This window comes from Mercenaria mercenaria, chromosome 18, assembly GCF_021730395.1.
Source record: "Mercenaria mercenaria strain notata chromosome 18, MADL_Memer_1, whole genome shotgun sequence".
NCBI classification, from domain to species: Eukaryota; Metazoa; Mollusca; class Bivalvia; order Venerida; family Veneridae; genus Mercenaria; species Mercenaria mercenaria.
In genome coordinates this window covers 45964807-45984619 of record NC_069378.1, presented here as the reverse complement: position 1 = coordinate 45984619, position 19813 = coordinate 45964807, and the positions used below count along the sequence as shown (strand labels likewise).

The following is a 19813-nucleotide window of genomic DNA, read 5'->3' as shown; positions in this document are numbered from 1 at the left end:
ACTCGGTTGACCTAAATAGACCAGATAAAAATATTTATAACACATAAAACGTATACTTATTTAAAGAAGTGTTCGTGTTTTTGATGATGTCTATAAATACTATATTAAAGGATATAAGTATATTATTTTGAGCAACAGTGTGTAATCAAGCAAAATAAAAGCAGTCTCGGTTTAGCTGAGTCTGTTTATAAGTTTTAAGATAAAGTGGTAAAAACACAGTAATTTAGGGAGGACCTAAACTGACCACCTGTCATCTTGTATATATGTTACGTCTGAGGATAACAATGTCTTGTTATCTTTAAAATGCCAAAGAGCCATAAAATCCAATCTTATATGTAAAATAGCCCAAATCCTGTCCAGGACAATAAAAATTCAATCAGAATAAATTCCACAATGTTTCAAACAGTTCAAAAGAAACTTTAGAATATCCAAAAATTATAATTCCTCTCTTAAATCCACAAATTTTAGTAAATCCTTCAAATAATCCTTCGAAATATTAAATATCCAAACTGGTAATAATTAATTATGAAGAAATACAAGACAGTTTCATCAGTTATCTGTTATCTTAGTTTTAGGTTCTGTTTTAATTCAAGACATCTGGATATATCGTATCATGGAAGGTTCCTGAATTTTAATGTTACAGTAAAAATAAAAAGAACATTCTGGGAAAATCAAGGGCAATCTTTTCTAAAAATAACTGTTATACACTACCAATTTTGTTAAAGAACACATTTAGAAAATATTCTGGATTAGAATTTACATGATGTCTTAAAACTAGGTCGGTAAAAATGCATTAGGGGCAAATGTCATATATATAACACTGTAATAAACCAGTAATATCAGAATGATAATCAAGTGGGCGGAAAAGTTGGTCAGTAAGTTTTGCTAGGTTTTTAAATTTTTAATCCGGTATAAGAGGCGTTAAAGGCCGAGACTGGTAGCCATGGAGAACTTTCTTTTGAGTGACATCTACCATTAACTCCTGTAATAAGCTTGCAGCATTTCAATCTTTATAATTTGCTCTGAAGTGCTGGACAGTGTAATAGCACCTGTACAGAGTCTCGATTTCTACTTTCTAGGAACCTAACTGGGTAACCATGTATATACTGTATAGAATTGAATACATATATGATTAAGGTATTAATAATCCTAATGCATTTTTACATTGGATCCAATATTACATAATGTTACCTGTAACTAATGCATATTGTCTACATGTATGCATCTTCAAAGGATATTTTTGACTCGGTGTTTAGTCTCAAACATTTTTAAACAAGACTAGCTCCTAGGCTATAATATAACTATTGCGCTATTTCTTTGAGATAAAAGCCAAAATAGACTGACATTTGTCTATAGTGAAAATAAGTTGTTTTTTAAAAGAATATTTATTATCCATTTAGTAGCAAGTCTACTCCTTGCATACCATATTTTTACCGGTGCTGGAAAAATCCACTCCCACTCTCGTGCTTTAAATGACGTATCACAAACTACATATATGTACAAGATTTATATTTTATTTCGAAAAAAACGGGATAAAACTCCAATACCTTGACAGTTCCTCTTTGTTCCTGGTAGTATTTTTCTCGAATAAAAAACACGTTATATTGTCAAAAATTCATAACATTACGCTGGAACTGATAAAACAAAACCAGAACTAAACATTGTTATTTGTCTTTGAAACGTCATGACGTGTTTCCCGTTTCCTGCGCTTTGTTTAAATACGCTGCTTTAAGATATAGTTCTTAAAAGAAAGCCGTTCGACTGATTTTATTTTTATTATTACATCTTGATATCGGTATGCAAGAAAAAGATTCTGTCACTAGTAGGAACCTCGTTACCGCCTAAACAGTTACCATTGAGACCGGAAATTCCCATCTGCACATATAAGCAGTGAAAGAATCTTATATTCTTACCCATCTGTCACAGATAAGAATTCACAATATGTAATAAGACAGTTACCAGTTTAATATAATTATTGAAGTCCATGTAAACTCTGCATAAACCATTTATAAAAGAAGAAGAACAAGTTGTCATAGATCGTTCACCTAAGGGGTGGAGGAAAGGGGGAAATATATGTCATTTCAGGAGCCATAGTTCTAGCGGCCACGGTCCGATATAACTGCTTCAAGGACCTAAACAGATGTTGGTCAATGGCAATGGAAAAAAGATTGACTAAAAGCTTCACCTTTACTCTGGGGAGCTATAAACATCTTGCAAACACTGACAGGATAGTGGTTCCAAACTGTACTATTAATCTCTTGGATTGACCTTCGTTATATAAACATCTCCTTATAATATTAAATTATGTGTGAAACGTAAATGCATGTACAAATGTACGTGACTGTATAGAGCATTCTGAAATTTGTTTATTTGTTCGTTTCGTCTAGTTTATCTCTCTGTACCTAGAAACAAAGATTCAAGAAAAATCTTTGAAGTAATAAAACTATTAATTCCCTGAGAAACTGTGTTATAGCATGAAGTCATGCTGTGGTCAGTTGAGGTCAGCAGGTAATTCCTTACAAATAAATGTCAATCACAGAAAAGTTCTCCAGGGCTACCAATCTCGGCCCTTAAGGTATTGCACATTCAGTTTGAGGTCATTAAAACATAAATGAAGAATTATCCCACCCTATAGACGCGAAGGATTAAACTGACTTTAATGCTTAAGATACTGTGTATACTGCTTGATTCATTCAATAAAATGTTTAGACATTAAAGCATTGTGCTTGGTTTAATATATGTCGTAGTGAATTTGTTGCTAGATGCATGTAATTATTTTTGTTTGTGCAAATCATGTATTATTACCATCATGGAAATACTAACGAATACAGTTATTTTTAGCGTGTCGTTAAGTATCATTTGATAATACAAATATTGAATGGACTCTCAAAGAAGAATTGTATCATAGCCTAGGGACTTTTCAGTATAAAACTTTCAGAGGTTAAATCGTATACCAAAATATCATACGATTTCAAGCACGGTTAACTAAGAGGCGTGGTTTCAGTTTTCAATGGAAGAGAGTGCGGTAACTAACAGTGCGGGTATCAGATACCTGCACTCTAGTTATTGCACAGCTTCACTGGCAAAGACTAAAAAGGCTGAAAATAATGAAATACTTTTATTACAAATAATGAAATACTTTTATTTCAACACATCAAATTTCAACATGTTAAAAAAGTGCATCCACTTAAATTAACTACTCCACATTTGGTTGTAATTTCAGACAGTACATTTCGAACTTTTCGTCTCTTATGGCACGGTGAGTTTTTAAGATTAAAAATTTATTTCAACACATCAAGCATGTTAAAAATTAAAATTGCATCCACTAAAATTTACTACTCCAGATTTCGTTGTAATTTCAGACAGTGCATTTCGAACTTTTCGTCTCTTATGGCACGGCGAGTTTTTAAGATTAAAAATTCATTTCAACACATCAAGCATGTTAAAAATTAAAAGTGCAACCACTAAAATTAACTACTCCAGATTTCGTTGTAATTTCCGACAGAGCATTTCGAACTTTTTGTTTCTTATGGCACGGCGAGTTTTTAAGATTAATTTCTTTGTCATCGTCACTTTGCTCGTTCCTTTTCGACATGGATAAGCTGACGTCAGAATTTGGGTCCAGTACATTGAACACCTTTTTACGGATTTTATCGTTCAAGCGTTTATACTTTCTGACAGCAGTAACAGATCTATGACCTGTCCTGTCCATAATATCCTGCTCGTCTATACCAGCTTCGTACATGCTGGTTGCACATGTTCGTTTCCCACTATGATTGGAATATACACCTTTCAAAGATCCCCTCTGACTTATTTCTTTCATGAATTTAGTGAGAGTGTTCACACCGACTGGCTGATGTCCATACCGGATCGAGTTTCCAGGCATAGCAGGAAGAGGCCTCTTGTAGAAATCACCGTCGTTACCTACGGCATTTATATACGTTTCAAAATGTGTGGCCATGCAGCGTGGACCTGTGAATTAAAAACAAAATTAGCCTAGAGAGTGACATTTTATAGTTTATGGTCAATGAATTACTGGGGTTGCAATAATTAAATTCCTATTACTAGTCTGGTCCAACCAACTTCCAGACTCTGGCGGTTCCAGGGGGTTCAGAGGGATCCACGCAGGTAGAATTTTGTAGGAATCCCCTTCCCAAGGAGAACTTTCCTGGATCCGCCCCTGCCCACCACGTCGAAGTGTTATTTACATCCCTAGGTCTTAAAATGGTAAAATGGGGCGCGCCATGTGAAAACCGCGCAGTCTGGCCAGGATCCACACTGTTCGCGTTCAAAGCTTATTGCAATTAATGAAACCGTTAGCGAACAGCATGGATCCGCGTATGCGCAGGCTGGTCTGGATCCATCCTGGTCGCAAAACAACTATGTTGGTTTTCTCATGACGCGGCTCAAAAATGCTTTTAAATGTGCATAAATGACAAGGAATTGAACGGTAATGCAAGAAGTAGGCTGACTTAATAAATTAACATAAAAAAATTCAGCCGAGTGTTTAAGCAATGCGTAAAATTGTTTAAATACTGTAGAAGGCTCAATAAAAATTTGCATACCTGGTGTACAGTAGTGTTTTACATCTTTGTTATTTATAGACATCTGGCCTAGTCCACCATGGTAGGGTTTAGATCATCGGCCAAAGAATCGAATGAATCGTCCTTCACTATCTTCACCAATTTCAAACTGGTCAAATTGCAGACCACGGTGTTCATCACGACCTCTAATACAAAACAACTTGCATGCATAAAAAAAACACAGTCAGCTGCAAAGTTTTAGAGTCTTTCATGCCAAAAACACCGGACTCCCATAATTTGTTTTCGTCATCACTAGAAATTGGATCGGCTTGTTTTGTGTCAGTGCTAAGGCCTTGATCTAGCAGATTTTTCATTTTACTATCCAGTACAGAATAAAATTCAGCAAATGCAGGATTGTTTTTATCAAGAAAGTTCATGTCGTGCACTCCATGCTCACGTAAATGCCTTAAAAGTCCACACATGACAAGGTACAAAGATTTCGTGGGAGGGGGGGGGGGGGTAATCCTCTCCTTTTTGGTTTTTTATTTCCATTACGAAACGTATTAACCAATATGACAACACTGATTTGTCCATAGAATGAAGTTCTGGTATGTTATTCGAATCACAGTGTTGTACGCCAGGTTTCGAAAACTTTATACGCCCACCGAGGGTTTTTGGCGGTGTTTTTGTTTCGTTTCGAGGATTTAAGCTCTTCAATTTCCTTGTCCGTGACCGGTTTGCCGAAACGGTCATCACCTTCGCATTTCATTTCCAAACTCTGTGGTTTTAGCAACGCGCTGTCGTCAGATACTGCATTTTGTTCAGTTTCAAACAGAAAGTCTAATCCAAGATCAAAGGAAGCTTCAGCAATGTTATTATCCTGTTTAATATCGTAACAATCCAGAGGTACTTGAGATAAAAATAAATTGTCACTACTTTCATTTAGAAACTCATAGTAGTTTTTTTCCGCGGTTTCTGCCACCTGACTCAAAATTGCATCGAGTCCGTCGTCAGATAGCTCCATTTTGTCATAAGTAAATATTCACAATCACCTTTACTGATCAAGTGCATAACTCTATATGCCGGTGTGACTGACCATGAGACAACAAACTGTATCGTATTAATTTTCTGCTCTCGTATTGGTTTAATTTACCTGGGGTTTACAAATTTGTAAAACAAGGATTATAAACACTCATTGAACTACTGTATATGGCAAGGAAAACGCCTACTGGACTACCCTATTGGCTATGATACAAAACAGAAAGAACATCAAAACTCTCGGGTAAACGATTTATACTCGGGGGCTACGCCCCCTCGTACAAACCGTTTACCCTCGAGTTTCAATGCTCTTTCTATTACATATAACAACATTGAGGCCACACTACTTATATACAGTAAGATCAAAAAGCTGATATGAATGTGTCAAAGACGTTTAACATGGCAGTTGAATTAATACTGGTTTATTATATCATATATATACAGTAACAGAGATGAGTCTAACAGCCTTGAAAATGATTTCTTTAATTATTTCATATTTCGAAATATTTTTCCCATACTTTGACGAAGGTATATTTGTAAGAGAGATTGTTCTCTTTCAAACCATAGCTTTTACAATATATTTTACTTCGTGAAATTCCGTTGGTTTTTACATAAAAAACGCCTGTTTGTTGGCAAATTTCATCACAGAAATATCATACCTCCGATATGGCATCAAATTATTTGATCTCTATAATTATGTTCTATACAATGACCGTTACAGTAATTATGCACGATTTTTGTGCCTTGAGGTAAAAAGGACATGGTTTGCATGAGATATAATGTACACGGTTACCAGGTGTCTTCAATTTTTCCAAATATTTTGACCAGGATCCAGTGCCAAGGTAGAAAACACAGACCCAGCAATCCACGTGTCCTTTCAATCCATTCAGAACGGTCTTCGACACATTAGGAGAACTCGCAGACTTTCAAGAACTGGTGCCAGGAATGATAACACTAACCAAGTACATGTTGTGTAGTTCCTGTTTCTTTTTAAATCATTTTAAGTGGTCTGTGACACTTTCAGGAGCACTCACAGACTTTCAGGAATCGGTGCTAACTGACACTTATAATGTCGTTTTGGATTCGAATGTCCAATGTCGTTCTTGGTTCGTACGTCTAATGTCGTTCTGGATTCGAATGTCCAATGTCATTCTAAGTTCGAATGTCCAATGTCGATTTGGATTCGAATGTCCAATGTCGTTCTGGGTTCGTATGTCTAATGTCGTTCTGGATTCGAATGTCCAATGTCGTTCTGGTATCAAATGTCCAATCTCGTTCTGAAATCGAATGTCGAATGTCGTTCTGAAATCGAATGTTCAATGTCGATCTGAAATCGAATGTCGTTCTGGTATCAAATGTCCAATTCGATCTGGTATCGAATGTCGAATGTAGTTCTGAAATCGAATGTCGAATGTCGTTCTGGTATGAAATGTCCAATGTCGTTCTGAAATCGAATGTCCAATGTCGTTCTGGTATCAAATGTCCAATGTCGTTCTGAAATCGAATGTCGAAAGTCATTCTGAAATCGAATGTCCAATGTCGTTATGGTATCGAATGTCCAATGTCGTTCTGAAATCGAATGTTCAATGTCGATCTGAAATCGAATGTCCAATGTCGATCTGGTATCAAATGTCCAATGTCGTTCTGAAATCGAATGTCCAATGTCGTTCTGAAATCGAATGTCCAATGTCGTTCTGGTATTAAATGTCCAATGTCGTTCTGAAATCGAATGTCCAATGTCGTTCTGGTATTAAATGTCCAATGTCGTTCTGAAATCGAATGTCCAATGTCGTTCTGAAATCGAATGTCCAATGTCGATCTGGTATCAAATGTCGAATGCCGTTCTGGTATCGAATGTCGAATGTCGTTCTGAAATCGAATGTTCAATGTCGATCTGAAATCGAATGTCCAATGTCGATCTGGTATCAAATGTCCAATGTCGTTCTGAAATCGAATGTCCAATGTCGTTCTGAAATCGAATGTCCAATGTCGTTCTGGTATCAAATGTCCAATGTCGTTCTGAAATCGAATGTCCAATGTCGTTCTGAAATCGAATGTCAAATGTCGTTCTGAAATCGAATGTCCAATGTCGTTCTGGTATCGAATGTCTAATGTCGTTATGGATTCGAATGTCCAATGTCGTTCTGGATTCGAATGTCCAATGTCGTTTTAAAATTGAATGTCCAATGTCGTTCTGGATTCGAATGTCTAATGTCGTTCTAAAATTGAATGTCCAATGTCGTTCTGGATTCGAATGTCTAATGTCGTTTTAAAATTGAATGTCCAATGTCGTTCTGGTATCGAATGTCCAATGTCGTTCTGAGATCGAATGTTCAATGTCGAAAGTTTAACTTATTGTCAACTTCACGCTTCAAATGTCCAATGTCGTTCTGAGATCGAATGTTCAATGTCGAATGTCGAACTTCTCGCCAACTTCACACACTTGTAATATTAAGGTTTCCGGTTTCATTGTAACTTAACGGGGAATAGAAACGATTATTAATAAGAATGTATAAACGGCATATGCAACGGAAACTAATCATTGATGTATTTTAGATAAAATATAACTACTATTCGCTCATATTTTCATTGGTTCAAGTAATTTTATCAATAAAACAATATTAGTTCGTAATAAGACCTTTTACCTTTTACATTTAATGCATAATGTAAAAATAACTATCTCTCACTTGCATTGTATCTGCCACTTAATATAAATGTTCAGCGAATTTTCTGTTTAATTTCATAAAACATTGTCAGACTTTTTGTATCTATAAAACCTCGGTCATATTCAAATCTGGGTTACCTGAGGTCTAAAACTGGGTCTCTAGGCAAAATCATAGACAATCTTTGTTTACGCTTTAAATGCCACAGTTTCTATTTGATCTTCTTATAACTTTGTCAGAGTGTTTGTCTCTATGAAATCTAGATTAAGTTTATAACTGAGTTACATGAAAGACATTGTTAACATTCAACATGCTACATTTTCTACCTAATACTCACGAGACTTGGTCTTAATGTTTGTCTGTTTACAAACAGGGATAAATTTGTAACTTGGTCGCTTGGGGGAAAATCATAGAAAAACTTTGTGAAAACTTCAGAGGCCACTTTTTTCAAGTTGATTATTATAAATCTTTTTCAGAATGTTTCTCCTTATGAAATCTATAACAAGTTCAAATATTGGGTATCTGAATCTAAAAGTCATACCACTAGGTCAATTCATTGAAAACATGGTTAATGATCTACCTGATGTACATGAAACATGGTCGAAATGTTTGTCTATGAAGCCTAGGTCAAATTATATATTACATTGTTTGGGGTAGGAACTAGATCACGTGAGCGATGCAGGGGCTTTTGTTGTAGTTTTAATATGCTTATCAATTTTTGTTTGAAACCAATTATTTCTGGTGTTATTTTATTATTTTTCATTTGTATATAAACTATTTTCAAAACATGTGTATGTAAGAAAAAAATATGCGCTTAAAATGATTCATATTTTGTTCTACTTTGATATCACAAATGTTCAGCTTTTAAAAATGATTGCTAGTTTTTTTAATCAGGCCAGAACATATCCTCAATACCCTCAACTTCAATACTTTACACAAGTCACCTTGACCCGAATCTGTTAAACTACATTTAGATAGGTATTTGTTTGTTGCAAAATTTGTTTGAAGAAAACGGAAAATGTTTTATAGATTGTTATTATTTACTATTAATTCGTTGACTAATACGTTTAATTTTATTGTTTCCTAAACTGCCTGCTTTCAACTCTTTTGCAATTGATAAATCCTTCTATGAAAGTTTATATTTGTTAAAGATGAAAACTTATAGAATGAAACACTAAAGAAATGCAACTCTAATGGAATTCAAACCAAATGAACAAAATACAAAAAGTTCAATGCTTATACGTATCTGTAGTATACGACTATTAAAGTGAAACATTTTTTAATTCCCCGGTGGGGTTTTTAGGAATGGTCTCCGTCCGACCGTCCTTCCGTCCATCCGTAACACTTTCGTGTCCGCTAAATACATCCTAAACCCCTTGAAGGATTTTCATGAAACTTGGGTCAAATGATCACCTCATCAAGACATGTGCAGACCTTATGAGTCAGCTATGTCCGTTCAAGGTCACGGCCACAACTCATGGTCAAATTTTTAGCCTTCCATTTCGTGTCCGCTCTGTATCTCCTAAACCCCTTGAAGGAATTTGATAAAACTTAGGTCAAATGATCACCTCATCAAGACGATGTGTAGAACTTATGAGTCAGTCATGCTGGCTCGAGGTCAACGTCACAACTTAGGGTTAAAGGTTTGCGCCTTCAATTTTGTGTCCGCTTTGTATCCCCTAAACCCCATTGAAGTATTTTCATGAAATTTTGGTCAAATGATCACCTCGACAAGACCATGTGCAAAATTTATAAGTCAGCCAAGTTGGCTCAAGGTCAAGGTCACAACTCAGGGTCAAACGTTTGGGCCTTCTATTTAGTGTCCGCTCTGTATCTCCTAATCCCATTGAAGGATTCATATGAAACCTGGGTCAAATGATCACCTCATAAAGGCGATGTACAAAACTTATGAGTCAGCCATGCCAGCTCAAGGTCAAGGTCACAAAGGTTTGAGCCTTCCATTTTGTGTCCACTCTGTATCTTCTACATCCCTTGAATGAGTTTCATTAAATCTGGGTTAAATGATCACCTTATCAAGAACTCATGATTAAACTTTGTCAACACAAGGTCAAGGTCACAACTCAATGTCAAAGTTTTGAGCTCTGTATCTCCTAAACACCTTGAAGGATTTTCATGAAACTTGGGTCAAATGATCACCCCCATCAAGATAATGTGCATAATTTATGAGTCAGTCATGTCAGTTCAAGGTCAAGGTCACAGCTCAAGGTCAAAATTTTACCCTTTCACTATCCATAACAGTGGCGGGGTCTTTCAGACTGCCTTGTTTGTATTATTCAGCACAAATCATATTGTATTTAAAGACTTAATACAAAAACATCGCTGACCTCTAAACCGAACTATATTTTGCGATACCTAGTATAAAACAATACTTCCTTGTTTTCAAATCAAAAACTTACATCACTTGACTTGACGCGTTTACTCAAATATATTGCGTTTTCAAGATGTGTAAAATATTGCCTTAATCAGCTAAGTGGGGTAAAAAGGAAACAGTCGCAAAACAAGTAAACAGGTTTACAAGGTTTCTGTGATAGAGCTTCTTCAGTCGAGCAGAATAACACTACCAATGTACCCTGTGTCCCCTGGACTACGTACTTGAATAAATGTGTACATATCAGCAAGATGAACAGACTTACATTGGTAACCTTCAAAGAAGACAAATGGTATGTAATCATTATGAAAATTAAACAATGACAAGTGTTCCGGTTAAACGACGAAGTTACTAGTAAAAAATTAAAAACATTTTGTCCAGCCTGTTTCAGTTACCATGTTGTGAAAAAGAAAAGCACAACAATTTACCTACTACACGTATATAGTGAGATACAGTTATAAACAATTTCTTAGGCCTACATAGAAATATATGTTTGCCGCCATTAGCAGTTGCGAGTTAGAAAACTTGTTCCGCTATCAATGTGAAATTAATATGCATTAATCAGAAGTGATATGAAGTTACTGCTTAAATAACGGACATATATTGCCATGTACATTGTACGTTGTCATGATTATCACTGTTTTATTGCAAAAGAATGCAGAAATATGCAGGTGTAGAAAAACATACTCAGCACGTAGTAATCTATCATGTAGGGCCTCAAAATTGTATGTTTTGTATACCCAATGTTAATCAGTGTACACCCTTGCAAAGCATTTGTTATCAACAAAAGTACAATTTAAATAGGCTGGGTAGATCTCTTTACTACAATAATGACCGTTAAGACACACAACTATTACTTTGACAATTTAGTAGCATGAAAACAACATTAAAATACAATAAATGAAATCAAACTATTTCACTCAAAGTATTTTATTTTAAAGAAAACTTTAACTTTCACGTGATATTAAAAATTGAAAGAGGAAATACATATCATTAATGAGAAAGTTTCATATTATACAATGCCCCTTTTTGTTTGTACCGTTTTATATGTTATATTCGTTGACTCCTACGTGAATAGAGTTTTTGATACCCCTTTTGCATTAGTTACATTACAATACCGAGGGGACAATGACCTTTGACAGCTCAGTTGAAATAGGTACAATTGTCCTTGCTTGTCATTTCTAGGATATCACCTAATTGGACCAGATCATAAAACATCTAAAAATATTTTAGAAATTGGGTCAGTAAGTTCAAATATGTTCAAACTACCCCATAGAGGCAGAAAGGGGAAACTAGACCAGTTCACGACAGCCATAATGTTTTATAAAATCAACCATGACTTGAACAAAATTTGTTATTAGGTTACCAAAGGAAAAATTGCGTTTAAAAATGTTTCTTTTTTATATCTTACTGCCTTATTTCACGACTTATCAGAATAAAGCTAACAATAACTCCAAAAATATTTGTGACATTCTTTAAAAATCAGACTAACGAGAGACGTTTTACTGTTTTTAGCTCTAGTATAAAACAGTTCAAAACAATACAAACAGTTTTGATAAACAGTTTCACACGAAGCGCAGTAAATTAGTAGATAAAGGTTCACCCAAAAATATTTGTTTAGAAATTATTTCAAAACCCAAGGTCTGAAAAAGTATCTTCACTATATTCATAGTAAGTGACCAAACCCCATCGAGACCATTTTTCACGAGTCAGAATCATTTCAACACTTCTAGCACAAAGTCATCCAATTAACATTTCCATGAAAAAAAATTTGGCCAGCAGTAGAGCCCCGTCTTTAGATTACGTCTACGGATCGCGGGGTCGCGTGTTCGATCCCCGAGCGGGGCGTATGTTCTCTGTGAAGATTTGATAAAAGACATTGTGTCTGAAATCATTCGTCCTCCACCTCTGATAGTTCATGTGGGGAAGTAGGCAGTTACTTGTGGAGCAGGTTTGTACTGGTACAGAGTTCAGAAACACTGGTTAGGTTAACTGCCCGCCGTTACATGACTGAAATACTGTTGAAAAACGGTGTTAAACCCAAAACAAACAAACAAAGTTAAGACAACTTCACTATTGAACCTTTTATTTCTCTATTTCTTCCATATTACAATGGTTGCAAACACCTGTAACCTAAGTTTTTTTACAATAGAATTTTTAAAATTTCAACTATATAGGTACATGTGTACAGAAGGCAAATTTACCCGTGTGACCATTTTTTTTGACGAATCAATTAATTAATTCTTAAGATGAGTTATTTTGTAGAGTGTCAGCGAAGATATGTCTTTGAAAATTAAACAAACAAAAAATAACAAATCAAAACAAACAATACAAAACAAGACAAAACAAAAAACACACACACACAAAAAAAAAAAACACAAAAAAACTAGCCAGTAGTTAGCTGTTCGCAATATTTTCAGTGATTTTGTTGTTTTTCTATAATGGGTGCACGTGTTTATGAGAGATTATTGACATTTTGCCAGATAAATAACAATATGTTTTATTGGTATCATTTACCTACTAGTTGTCAGTTCAAATGTTTTATCAAGGTCCGGTTCCAGAAATATTTGACTGGGGGGACCGGTCTAGAACAAAGACGTCTTCACTGAGGCATATAGCGCCGAGAATGGGTAGGTATTGGAGGGGAGCCTCTGCCCTTGTAAGGGGGTCAGGGTCACCCCTTTGACATTTTTGAAATACCGGTATAAAATGCTGGCCTCTGCTGCATTTACTGGTGGAAGTAGTCCAATTATTAAAAGAGGGTCAGCGGGCTCTGCCCCTGGACAGTTTTGAAATATAGGTGTGAAATGGTGGCCTCTGGTGCGTTTCCTGGTCTAAATTTTAAGAAAATATTATTCATTTGCCAAAATAGTAGAATGCATCTTTGATGAGCATAGGTCACTTCTCAGCCAACTGGGGGTGGGGGTGTAAACAGTTATCTAAGGATTCCAGGATAATTCATTCGTTTATTCGTTACAAGCGTGCAGAACAACCTTACGTTTTATTTTTATCATAAAACTACTGGCTGTCTTCACATGTTTTATCGTCTGTAACGTGTAAACAGTTATTTAAGTTGATTTGTATCTTCACTAGTTTAAACTTGATTCTCCTTCTAGTTGTTTGATTTTGACCCTACATAATATCAAAGCAAATCTTCCTTGTACATTAAATGAACTTCAAAAATGCCATTGTCATTACATTTTATTACGTTTCAAATTGTAATCAGATATTTAATCAGCGGCATGAATTAAATGAAGTGTTAAAATAATAGCATGTTAAAGCTTATGTTTCACAGTCTTGATAATACACTGAAAAAAGATATTTGGATTAAAAAATATAAGTGAAAACTGAACTCGATACGGTCAAACCTGTCAGTAAAGCCCAGCCTTTGGAAATGAGGCGAACGTTGTTTTTATTGAGAGCGGATGTCTCAACTGAAGTAGATATAAACTATATGGTTAAACGTGGTGTGACAGTTCTGGCCTTTATAGGCAGGTATTGTGTAGTATTTTCTTTTACAGTTTTGACTGTATTTGTTAACGATTGTACTAGAGTCATCATTACAACAGTGTTTCAAACGTTTTAGTCCATTTCTAAGAAATGGGTTAACTTTGTAGGCTGCAGTATATTTTTTAAGAAAAGTTTTGTTGAGGTGATTGTGGCCAAAATAAGCCTTCAAAACGCCGACAAATTCTTTTTGTTACCATATATCAAATGGTACAAAAAACAACGAACAAATAGCTTTTGCATTGTATTTTCGGCCAAAAATAACAAAAAGGCGACGTCACGTAAAAATACGATTTTTTTTTCAATCCATCTTACAGAAAGTTTTCTTCAAAACTCCAACATCTGGAAAGTTAAATTACCTCTTTTTTATGTATTTTCAAAGGGGATTATTTGTTAAAAGTTCAAATATCTTGTTAGACTGTTGTTTTGTTGTTGTTGATTTTTCTATAAAGGAGAATAATAGTGGCGACGTTGCTTAATTTTGTTTTGTATGCAATTTAATATTGTTTCGCCTTGTTATATACTTTTTATTTACTTGTTATTTAAAATAAAGGCCGATTTCGGCCAAAGACGCACATATTCACTTGTTCCTTTTGAAACAACTTCGTTTTAACCAAACTTTGAACAACCCGCTTTAATCATAAATGAACACCTGATTAATCAAAAGAATAATGATAACAATCAGTAACACTACTACCCTGACTAAGTTTATTAAAGGTAGTTAATCTGATTTCGGTCATATTTTGGTTTTGTTTCATTTTTTCACGACTGATCATGGTGGCGCGGCGGTTGCAGGTAAGACTATAGAATTAGCGAACGTGTTCCATTTGAGATGGTGGATGAGTGCCGGTGATGACTTAATTACAGGTAAAGTTTTCATCTAAGTACATGTAAAGTTTCCATCTAATTACAGGTAAAGTTTCAATTAGTTTTGTTCTAGACCAGATGCTGGAAAGATATTTATGACACCTGCAGTGTGCTCTACTGGAAATAACGAGTTCCTTGTGCTCAAGATGAGTACAGTTGCTGAATGAGTGTTAAATATAAGACGTTTACTTTCACACTTCCACTTATTCATATTCACTCGCATTTGGTATTGCCTATTTCGTTAAGTATTCACGTGAAGTATTTTCAAAATTCATTATTTTTCAAGTTCGAGGATATTAGCCTAAGGATGATATGTTCTGTGAAAATAAATGGGAAAAGGAAAAATAGGAATGTAACAACACTTTTACTGCATTAGTATACATCATGCTTCGAAAATGATATGTTACCGTAGCAATTCGGTTAAAAAACAAAATTTGAGATTATGGAATCTCTCTTTTGTCCACGGAAGCTACGACAGATTGAATATAAATTAAATTTTTACGCTGTGTGAAATCTGGCATATTGGGTGTTCAAATATCCAGATTTCACTGTAATTGGAGGTAACTGAAAACATGTTTTGAAAAAAAGTAAAACGATCATTTTTGTCAGGCATTTTGTGCTTTATGATATAGTAGTGTACTGTTTTATTTATTGTATTTCAGTATACAAGTAAACCAAAACTAGAAAATATCATAAAAGGTTTACGATCATGCGACTGAGCACCTTTAGATGCTATATGTGAATCACAATTCACCAGCCAATTGTCACATATTGTTTGAACTGTGAAATCAAATAAAGTTTTAAATTTTCAGACATAAAAAGGAAATGTATGAGAAAACTTTGTATTTTCTATCGACTCGTAAGTGTTTTATTACATTTGTTTCACTAAACTTGAGAAACTTAATTGGGATTTTTACGTTGTAACATAGAAAGTTAAACGTTTCATTTTTTCTGTTTATCCTTAAATCACAGAAAGTTTATTGGCATAGTTTGTCTCTTTTTACTTTTCTCCATAAACAGATATTGAAACAGTTACTTCTTTTAACTTATTTCAAAATCTAACCATTTGGTTATTTTTAATTATTGAACTGTTCAGCGTAACCATGTTAAGAAAGAAATATTAATTTATAATTCTGTATTTTCATTTTAATCAACATAATTTTCGAATGTGCTGGTTGTTATATTATAAATCACACATAACAATGTAATCTTGCAAAATGTATGCCGTGTATACTTTAACCCTCGATTTTTCAGTGCTAGTTATTTTAATGGGATATGGACAATGCAGATTTATTCCCAGTTATTCTAAAGAACTAGAGATGGAATTAAGACGCACGGTTTTCGAGGACTACGAGGTGTGGCAGAGACCGAGGGAGCTGAATAAAGTGAGAACATCAATGAACCTTCTCGCACTGAACTATCTGGTGAGGATATACGTGCTTTTAATTATAAATTGGTGTTATTTGACCACCTAGTACTGAGTGTTTGTCGCATATTTGATTACATATTTCCCAGGGTGTTTATGGAAGTAGTTATTGAACAAAGGTGTTGATGGACTATTTCCCATATCCCAATATCTTCGGTGATCCCTAAATTCAGCAATGATAGAAACACATTAAAGAAAGTCTAGAAATTGATTTCTCAGTCCTTGAAATAACTGAAAATGGTTTCACGAATGCGAAATGTATGATAGGGTTGTTCATATCATACAATATCATATTTTTTACATAACAAATTAACTTTAAAACATTTAGGATTTATTTATATATGTTTGATTTACACCTCACAACTGCTTCATATGATTTTGTCAACTTACTTATGGTAACATAAAATAAGTTTTAACAAGCTGATGATAAAATGAAAGTATTATATAGTGCACACAGTTTTATTGATCTTTATTTCATATGCCTAGATAATAAAAAATATAATGTGTCTGGTATAAAACTGCACACCAAAGTGATATACTATGTTTTAATACATGAACCCGTATATAAATCGGCGGACCATAGATTGTGTTATTGACAAGTCTATAGTTTAACACTAAATTTTGCAGTTAAAACTTGAAGAAAAAAAAATAGAAAAAAAATATTTCTGACCTCATTTTATAAAACACTTATGGAATAGGCTTGCCAGTCAATAGTCAACACTATTATTCCTTGTTCATTCAGACCATGGGCAATTATTATTACTACTGACCAGCAAGTCAGTCAATACATGTAAACTTTAATATTCTGATCAAAACTATTAGGATGTACACAAAAACCATAAAGTATTCTTCCCTTAAATAAAATGTAAATGGAAATTGAATCTATTAATCTTTTGTAAGTGTTGTGTGTCTCTTTCTCCAATGTTAAATAATATTATGGCGTGACAATGGTATGCGTGACATTCCACGAGCACATTTAAATACTAGTAGCCCAGACTGCATGTTATTTGGCGAGTTATTTAAATCTATTGTCAGTGCACACTTATAGTTTAGTATGAAAATATAAACGTTTAGTCTCAGGAAAAAGAAAGGTAATTCCTTGGCAAAATGGCGTTTTTTTTCATAGTCTATAAAAAATGGCACTAAATTACAAATAATCCATGGAAGGCCGATGTACAGAACATAGGATGGGGGAGGCGGATGTGCAGATCAACTGTCAATTAGAATTATAAGTTACCTGTTGAAAATCATGGAATCCTTATAATAGTCTTAAACAAACAAAAGGGTAAGCTCATGCGCTACAGAAAACAGTTCCACAAATGAACATTGTGTATTAATCATCATTTAACTTAAACAAATAGATCTGGACTTTTACGGCAGATGGTTTATACCAAGCGTGTGTATTAATCAACTCAAAATGTTGACGTACTAACTCAAAAATTTGAGAAACGAAATTCGACATTTAACATCTCATACTTAACTTGAACATTTGTCTTACTCACTAACAATTACGTAACTCGAAACTTCGGCTTATTAATTATGGAGGTATAATTCCGTATATTAATGTGTAGGTAGACGGATTCACTTTACATTACATAAAAATATCAATTCTTAAGTCAGATTATAAGGAGAAGTAACCATACCAAACTTGATCATTAATATTCCTTAAATTTGATAGACGGACGGACATTCAAATTTGAGGATAATAAGAGGAAATACTAGGCTGAGTTGCCGAAATTCCGATTGAATAAATTGCATACATCCTATAACTAATGTTCCTCTGTATACTAGTGTATATTTCATTGTAATGCTGTTTTGCGTCAAGACTTTCAGTTAGGTTGCTTCTATTCTGTGTCCTCTGAAACATTTTATGTGATTTCTTTTGTACAAGTGGCATGGTATATGCAAAGGTAAGCGTAAATGTCTGTATTGCCGTTTAAACTATTCGAGAAACAATTCACTAATTTACCGATAAACCTACCTATTTACTTTTGCGAATTCACATACTTATAAAAAATGAATAGTAGATATTCCGTTACGCATAAGCGTGTGTGCTCTTGCAACATCTGTTCTGAAAACTGTTTGGAGATGAATTAAAAATTAAAAGTCTCTGAAACATTGGCATCAGGTCATTATGATAGTAAATAACTACATCTTTTTCAGGATATAAAAGAACAGAAACTGTCAGTGAAAGCATACTTTCACTTCGTAAGTCAACTCTTTTCCTCTAATTGTTCTTATAATTGCAAACAGGTGTTTTACTGATTAGCCGAAATATGCTTTTATTTTCAAAATAAACATTTGTGTCACATGAGTAAGGCGGTGCTTGTTTACAATGTTAAAATTTATAGAAAGATCGTTTGAAAGCTTGGGTCAATACAAAGTAGAATATTAGCGGACTTGGTTCGATCTTGTCTATTCATGAGATGTATTGGAATGTGCAACACTTCTAACTTAAAATGTCGCCCGCTTAAGTAGTAATCTATTACAAAATAAGGTTGAAAGGAGAACAAAAGAAAAAAATACATTAGTTAGACGTTAACAGCTGCTTTTGTAAATGTTGTTAAGCGGTCTTTTTGCCACACGTAGAGCGCATGCGCATTAAAAAACATCCCGTAAATCATCAGGATAACTAACAGCGTTGTAAAATCGTCTATAAAAATATTTGGATGAAACGTACGCAACACAGTAAAATAATAGAAAACTCAGTTTAATTGAGATTGTTCATGAGAGGTAAAGAAATTTGCAACAACCCTCGCTTTTCTACTGATGCAGCAATATATCCCCACATTACAAACAGGCATAATAACGCTCGATTGCTTGTGTTTATATACCACAGAAATTATCGTATTCATATGAGATGCGCGTTCTCAAATAGACTTTGCCCAAGCAATTTATTTTATAAATAAATTAAGAAATGAACATTACTTTGATAGGTATGGTGGGATCCAAGGCTTAGCTGGAACACTGATGACAATTATACAAACATTCGATTTCTCTTCAGCAACGAACAACGCGTATGGAAGCCGGCGATGATCGTCGAAAATTCGTAAGTTTGCAGCCTTTAAGTAGTATTATTAATAATATTTGCTTGCACTGTTCTATTTTTTGGACACGAATTTACAAGAAAATTTTAATATAGTTCTTAACTTAGGGTTACATTCTATCCCAAGTTGTTTTAAATGGATTTAGGATTGCAGTTATTATGCACAATTCTTTTACATAAATAGCGAACAGCCTTTACTTTCATGATTCTAAATATTTACAGAAGTTTATATAATTAGAGGAAACGTGCATTATATTATTGTCTTTTAAAGGCACAAAATTACTCACAACATCATAGGAACCTTCATGTTTGTATAAAGTAAAAGACGGTATCGCAGAGTTTTTTTCGGCGCAG

The 19813-nt window shown here is 34.4% G+C and overlaps 1 protein-coding gene across 2 annotated transcripts in view; it reads left to right on the top strand.

Moving 5' to 3' along the window:
- LOC123538533 (neuronal acetylcholine receptor subunit alpha-3-like) overlaps positions 1-19813 on the top strand; it is a 69160-nt gene that overhangs the window by 39239 nt on the left and 10108 nt on the right. The window contains exons 1-5 of one of the 2 annotated variants that reach the window (XM_053529445.1): positions 13231-14987; positions 15650-15846; positions 16242-16411; positions 18577-18621; positions 19350-19462. In XM_053529445.1, coding sequence (XP_053385420.1) covers positions 15813-15846; positions 16242-16411; positions 18577-18621; positions 19350-19462 — 362 coding nt within the window. In that variant the 5' untranslated portion in view covers positions 13231-14987; positions 15650-15812. Of the gene's footprint in view, positions 1-13230; positions 14988-15649; positions 15847-16241; positions 16412-18576; positions 18622-19349; positions 19463-19813 lie in introns of those variants that run through there. The other variant, XM_045322693.2, reaches the window with a different exon arrangement.